This window comes from Dendrobates tinctorius, unplaced genomic scaffold, assembly GCF_039654945.1.
Source record: "Dendrobates tinctorius isolate UK_male_01 unplaced genomic scaffold, ASM3965494v1 ptg000240l, whole genome shotgun sequence".
Taxonomy (NCBI): domain Eukaryota; kingdom Metazoa; phylum Chordata; class Amphibia; order Anura; family Dendrobatidae; genus Dendrobates; species Dendrobates tinctorius.
Genome location: NW_027361907.1, coordinates 4,463,152 through 4,470,566, shown reverse-complemented (window position 1 = coordinate 4,470,566; position 7,415 = coordinate 4,463,152). Strand labels below are relative to the sequence as shown.

The 7,415-nt window shown below is 56.4% G+C and overlaps 1 protein-coding gene across 3 annotated transcripts in view; it reads left to right on the top strand.

The window, feature by feature from the left end:
• The first annotated feature begins 5,563 nt into the window (after nt 1-5,563).
• The window catches only part of CARS2 (cysteinyl-tRNA synthetase 2, mitochondrial), a 94,669-nt gene continuing 92,817 nt past the window's right edge, over nt 5,564-7,415 (top strand). For all 3 annotated transcript variants that reach the window (XM_073556837.1, XM_073556835.1, XM_073556836.1), the window contains exon 1: nt 5,564-5,920. In XM_073556837.1, the coding sequence (XP_073412938.1) occupies nt 5,727-5,920 (194 nt within the window). In that variant the 5' untranslated portion in view covers nt 5,564-5,726. The remainder of the gene's footprint in view (nt 5,921-7,415) is intronic.

The following is a 7,415-nucleotide window of genomic DNA, read 5'->3' as shown; positions in this document are numbered from 1 at the left end:
GGATGGGGACTTGGACACATTTCTGCGAGCCTTTGAGAAAGCCTGCAGACAGTACCAGCTGCCTAGAGACCAATGGGCAAGGTACTTGACCCCAGGGCTAAAAGGCAAAGCCCTGGAGGCATTTGCTTCTCTTCCGCCAGAAGCCGATGACGACTATGACGCCATAAAGCAGGCGCTGATCGCCAAATACCGGCTGACACCTGAGGTATACCGAAAGAAGTTCCGACACCTCCAACGTGGCCCACACGATAGCTACAGTGATGTGGTGCAAGGACTCAGGACCCACTTTGACCAGTGGATCCATGGACTGTCCGTTGAAACCTTTGAGCAGCTACGGGACCTGATGATCAAAGACCAGTTCCTGCATCTCTGCCCAGCTGAGGTCCGACAGTTCATCCTGGACCGCGAACCAACGAACGCGGACAAAGCGGCGCAGATCGCCGACAACCACGAGGCCAACCGGAAGCCCGAGACGCGGAGGCCAGTCGCCACCAGCTGGAAAGGGGGTAAGCCAGCAACCAACCCCAATGCCCCAGCTAGCCGTCCCTCCGGAGGCCCAGTCCCTGTTGCCAACAGCAGGCCGGCTACTGACAGTCGCCTGTGTCACCACTGCCAGCGGCCTGGTCACTTCTTTTACACCTGTCCGAATAGGCCGAAGAACCCCCCAGCCAAGGCCCCCGGGCCCAACGCCTCTGTTCTTTTGGTGGGAGGTGTGGTTGGGAGGGCTGACGACAACGTTCAACCTGTTCAGGTGGGGGCCCGTCTTGCTACAGGCCTCAAGGACACCGGGGCTGAACGAACCCTCATCCGTCCTGGACTGGCGGCCCCTGAAGAGTTTGTTGAGGGGAAAACCCTGACTGTCACCGGGATTGGAGGCACCCGTTGTCCCTTGCCAGTGGCACGAGTTTTTCTTGACTGGGGTGCCGGGAGCGGGTTGAGGGAGGTGGGAGTGTCTGAAAACCTGCCCACTGATGTTTTATTGGGGACTGACTTGGGGAGGATGGTTGCATACTATGTCCCTGACACCCTTCCCCAAACTGATAATAAGGGTAACGTTAACCCTGATGATGTTGATGATGGGAAACTGAATGTGTTACCTGCTAATGCCTTGATGAGTAATGATGCAACTAACAACCATTCTTTCCCAAGGTATGATGCTGATGCTGATGTGAATGTACCAAAGCAAACTGATAACCATTCTTTTCCTAGGAATGATGATGTTGATGTATCTGTGCCGACTGAACCCGGTAACCCTTTCTTTGAAACGGTAGATGTGTCCACAGGTACCGAGGTGCTCAGCCCCGTCACTCTGCGGAGTGAGACGGCTGAGGAACCCCTGGCAGGAGCAAGCAACGGTGCTCAAGAGAATGGGGAGGTGCATGGGGACCATGAGGAAGGTAATGCCATGCAGCTGACCAGTGCCACCGAGGAAGGTAACTGGCCCATAAGTAGCACTGCTCCTAAAGTGTTGGGGGTGGATGGGGAGGTAGAGCCCAGGGCAGCACCAGCTGGTGGGTCTGAAGAAATCCCCAGGGAGACAGCATACATAGCAGCTGTCTCACGCAGTCAGAGTGCCCAGATCGCAGGTAACGCACTGTCTTCTGGACCCTCTGCTGCTACAGGAGAGACTGAACCAGAGGTGAACCCAGAGCCGGTTCCAGAGGGTCCCAGTAAAGAGGGGACCCTGACGTCACTTCTGGCAGCCTCCAGCATGGAGTTCCAGGCTGCTCTGCACTCAGATGCCAGCCTGGAGAAATTGAGAGGTCTCGCCGAGACGCCCACCTCCAAGTCTGATAAGGAGAGGGTGTTCTGGGAACGAGGAAGGTTGTACCGGGAGACAGTACCCGGATATCCTAAAAAGGAGTGGTTGAGGGAAAGACAGCTGGTCGTCCCCTATCAGTTCAGAACTGAGTTGTTGCGGATTGCCCATGAGATTCCACTCGCTGGACACTTGGGGATCAGCAAAACAAAGGCACGGCTGTCTCAACACTTCTATTGGCCCAAGATGGGGACAGATGTAACACACTACTGCCGCTCCTGTGCCACCTGTCAAAAAGTGGGTAAGGCGGGGCCTGCTCTTAAGGCTCCCCTTATTCCTTTGCCGGTGATAGAGGAGCCTTTCCAGAGAATCGCGGTGGACATTGTAGGACCGCTGTCCGTCCCCAGCAGCTCCGGAAAGCGATACATTCTCACCGTGGTAGACTACGCTACCCGGTACCCAGAGGCAGTAGCTCTGTCTTCAACCAGGGCAGATAAGGTGGCTGACGCACTGGTGACCATCTTTTTGAGAGTAGGATTTCCCAGGGAGATGCTTACCGATCAAGGGCCCCAATTCATGTCTCGCCTAATGGAGGCTCTCTGTGAGAAAATGCAGGTGACGCAGCTGGTATCGAGTCCGTATCACCCACAGACTAACGGTTTGTGTGAACGTTTAAACGGTACCCTCAAACAGATGCTCCGCATACTGGTTGAGACCCAAGGGCGCGACTGGGAGCGGTACCTCCCACACCTGCTGTTCGCTTACAGAGAAGTTCCGCAGGCTTCGACCGGGTTCTCCCCCTTCGAGCTCCTGTATGGCAGGCGAGTCCGGGGACCCCTTGGGTTGATAAGAGAATCCTGGGAAGATGAGCCAAACCCCACAGAAGTGTCCATCGTGGATTATGTCATGCGCTTCCGTGACAAGATGCAGACCTTGACGCAGTTGGTGCATGACAACATGACGCAGGCTCAGGCTGACCAGAAGCGCTGGTACGACCAGAACGCCCGGGAGCGGACCTACCAGGTGGGTCAAAAGGTGTGGGTGTTGGTCCCGGTACCAACGGATAAGCTTCAGGCAGCCTGGGAAGGCCCGTACGTCGTCCACCAACAGCTCAACCCGGTCACCTACGTGGTCACGCTTGACCATGCTCGGGGTAGGCGCAAGGCCTTTCACGTCAACATGCTGAAGGCGCACTACGAACGTGAAGCTTGCATCCTACCGGTCTGCAATCTGCCAGAGGATGGGGAGGAAGATTCCCTCCTGGACATGCTGGCCCAGGCCAAGGCCAATGGGTCCATTGAGGACATGGAGATAAGTGGTTCGCTCACCGTGTCCCAGCGGTTGCAGTTGATGGCCACCCTGGAACTCTTCCGGCCCGTGTTCACCAACCGTCCTGGGAGGACGGAGTTAGCGGTTCATGAGGTGGACACCGGGAATCATGCCCCATTACGGCGAACACCTTATCGGATCTCTGAAACGGTGCAACAAGTCATGCGCCAAGAGGTCGATGAGATGTTAAGGCTGGGAGTGATTCGACGGTCAAAAGGTGCGTGGGCTTCACCTGTAGTCCTCGTGCTTGGCCTAGGCTAGGGAAGCTGTACAGTATTGGCCTAGGCTATGGAAGCTGTGCAGTACCGGCCTGGGCTAGGGAAGCCGTACAGTATTGGCCCGAGCTAGGGAAGCTGTACAGTATTGGCTCGGGCTAGGGAAGCCGTACAGTACTGGCTCGGGCTAGGGAAGCTGTACAGTATTGTCCAGGGCTATGGAAGCCGTACAGTATTGGCTCGGGCTAGGGAAGCAGTACATTACTGGCTCGGGCTAGGGAAGCTGTACAGTATTGTCCCAAGCTATGGAAGCCGTATAGTATTGGCTCGGGCTAGGGAAGCTGTACGGTATTGGCCCGGGCTAGGGAAGCCGTAAAACATTGTCCCGGCCTATGGAAGCCGTAAAACATTGTCCCGGCCTATGGAAGCCGTAATGGCTCGAGTTAGGGAGTCCGTACAGTATTGGCGCGGGCTACATAAGCCGTACAGTACTGTCCCGGGCTACAGAAGCTGTACAGTATTGTCCTGGGCTACGGAAGCTGTACAGTATTGGCCCAGGCTAAAGAAGCCGTACAGTATTGTCCCGGGCTCCCGAAGCCGTACAGTATTGTCCCGGGCTACGGAAGCCGTACAGTATTGTCCCGGGCTACGGAAGCCGTACAGTATTGTCCCGGGCTAAAGAAGCCGTACAGTATTGTCCCGGGCTACGGAAGACGTACAGTATTGTCCCGGACTACGGAAGCCGTGCAGTATTGGCCCGGGCTACGGAAGCTGTACAGTATTGTCCCGGGCTATGGAAGCCATACAGTATTGTTCCGGCCTACGGAAGCCGTACAGTATTGGCCCGGGCTAGGGAAGCCGTACAGTATTGGGCCAGGCTACGGAAGCCGTACAGTATTGGCCCGGGCTAAAGAAGCCGTACAGTATTGGCCCGGGCAACGGAAGCCGTACAGTATTGGCCTGGGCTACGGAAGCCGTTCAGTATTGGCCCAGGCTGCCATACACACAATATCCGTGTAAGGCTACTTTCAGACATCCGGTGTGTGGGGTCCGGCGGCGTGCAGCGAAAAGCCGAGCTGCCGGATACGGCCTGCAGCGGTGACACCGGATGTGTATGCGGCGTCTGATACGGCTCGGACAGGATTTAAAGGAGCTGCAGGAGGAAGATACATCGGGGACGAGAGAGACAGCCGCCGAAGGGTATGGGGGGGCGGTTAGAGAGAGACACATGTGAGGTTAACACTCAGAGTCCGGGCGACAGAGAGAGAGATCTCTCTCTCGCCCGGACACAGTGAGTGTTAACCCACAAGTGCCCGGCGAGAGAGATCTCTCACAAGTGTCCGGGTGAGAGAGATCTCTCTTGCCGAGCACTTGTGGGGTTAACACTCACAGTGTCCGGGCATGCGCTGTGTAAAAAGCCGTTCCGACCAGATCCGGCTTTTTCCCCGTGCTGTATCATTGCTGCCGCATTGCGCCGGATGGCAATGTGGCGCGTCCGTTTTTTTCTGGATCCGGAGAAAATAGCCGATCCGGCGTCTGGAAAAAGCGTTACATGCAACGTTTTTTCCCAACGCCGGACCGGTTTTTCGCACTGCACATGCCTGGAAACCTTGTCTGCCAGGAATATATCCGGCAGAAAGAAGGATTCGGTGTCTGCGTTTGCGCCCGGATCAGGCAGTCCGGTTTTTCGCCGCACCATACCGAAAGCCTGAAGTGTGAAAGCGGCCAAACGTTGCAGGGAACGTTTTTTGCAGACGCCGGACAGGCATTTTTTGCCGTATCCGGCAAAAGCCAGACACGCTTCATGGCCATCAGGCGCAATGCGGCAGTAATGCTAGTCTATGGGATAAAAGCCGGATCCGGTGGCAACCGGCTTTTACATTTTTCGCCGCATCACTCCTGATGCTAAAAAACTGATGTCTGAAAGAAGCCGAATCCTGTCACAGTACAGGTAACGTGAGCCTATGGAAGCAGTACAGTATTGGCCCGGGCAACCATACACACAATATCCGTGTAATCCTGTCACAGTACAGGTAACGTGAGCCTATGGAAGCAGTACAGTATTGGCCCGGGCAACCATACACACAATATCCGTGTAATCCTGTCACAGTACAGGTAACGTGAGCCTATGGAAGCAGTACAGTATTGGCCCGGGCAACCATACACACAATATCCGTGTAATCCTGTCACAGTACAGGTAACGTGAGCCTCTATATAAAGTGGCGCCAGTTTCTTTCCTGTTCTATGAGAGCTACAGGGTTAACGGTGGGAGGGGCAAAGGAAGAGGCTTGGTTTCATGGAGGGAGGCTGGCTTCTATCAGGGTGCATGTGGACACACTGACAGCGCTCCTAATACCGCACCGTACGGCTGACAACACAGAGGCTGCCGCGCTGGATGCGAGTTGTCGGGTGTCAGAGGGAGGATGCAGAGCATAGCGCGCCTCTGCTGCCGGCGGCTCCCCGGAGTGACCGTGAACGTTCGGGCCGGAGGCTTATGTACCTCTACAGCTGGGCACTGGGCGCCCCCTAGTGGATATGACACGGGAATACAAGTGTACAACAGCCTGACTAAAAGGAAGGAAGAGCTCACACTGCACCGACCGGCGCTGGCGACATGGTCAGACCCTGCCTGTATTGTATATCATGACATGTGGCGACAGTTATGTGGGATGGAGGCGCTGTCTACACCCCGCGGCTTTATAACACCAGGTCGGGCTGTGAGAGAATGGAAGTATCCAGAGGCTGAATACCTGTCCTGATGACCTCTGGCTGATCCCCCCCCCAGGACCCTCATCGCAGCCAGCACCAATCCGTGTAGCTTGTGCTCACCCTTCTGTATCTCCTGTAGATCCTCGGGACACTCGCTATGTATCTCCCACAGATCCCTGGGACACGTGCTATGTATCTCCCACAGATCCCTGGGACACGTGCTATGTATCTCCCACAGATCCCTGGGACACGTGCTATGTATCTCCCACAGATCCCTGGGACACGCGCTATGTATCTCCCACAGATCCCTGGGACACGCGCTATGTATCTCCCACAGATCCCTGGGACACGCGCTATGTATCTCCCACAGATCCCTGGGACACGCGCTATGTATCTCCCACAGATCCCTGGGACACGCGCTATGTATCTCCCACAGATCCCTGGGACACGCGCTATGTATCTCCCACAGATCCCTGGGACACGCGCTATGTATCTCCCACAGATCCCTGGGACACGCGCTATGTATCTCCCACGGATCCCTGGGACACGCGCTATGTATCTCCCACGGATCCCTGGGACACGCGCTATGTATCTCCCACGGATCCCTGGGACACGCGCTATGTATCTCCCACGGATCCCTGGGACACGCGCTATGTATCTCCCACGGATCCCTGGGACACGCGCTATGTATCTCCCACGGATCCCTGGGACACGCGCTATGTATCTCCCACGGATCCCTGGGACACGCGCTATGTATCTCCCACGGATCCCTGGGACACGCGCTATGTATCTCCCACGGATCCCTGGGACACGCGCTATGTATCTCCCACGGATCCCTGGGACACGCGCTATGTATCTCCCACGGATCCCTGGGACACGCGCTATGTATCTCCCACGGATCCCTGGGACACGCGCTATGTATCTCCCACGGATCCCTGGGACACGCGCTATGTATCTCCCACGGATCCCTGGGACACGCGCTATGTATCTCCCACGGATCCCTGGGACACGCGCTATGTATCTCCCACGGATCCCTGGGACACGCGCTATGTATCTCCCACGGATCCCTGGGACACGCGCTATGTATCTCCCACGGATCCCTGGGACACGCGCTATGTATCTCCCACGGATCCCTGGGACACGCGCTATGTATCTCCCACGGATCCCTGGGACACGCGCTATGTATCTCCCACGGATCCCTGGGACACGCGCTATGTATCTCCCACGGATCCCTGGGACACGCGCTATGTATCTCCCACGGATCCCTGGGACACGCGCTATGTATCTCCCACGGATCCCTGGGACACGCGCTATGTATCTCCCACGGATCCCTGGGACACGCGCTATGTATCTCCCACGGATCCCTGGGACACGCGCTATGTATCTCCCACGGATCCCTGGGA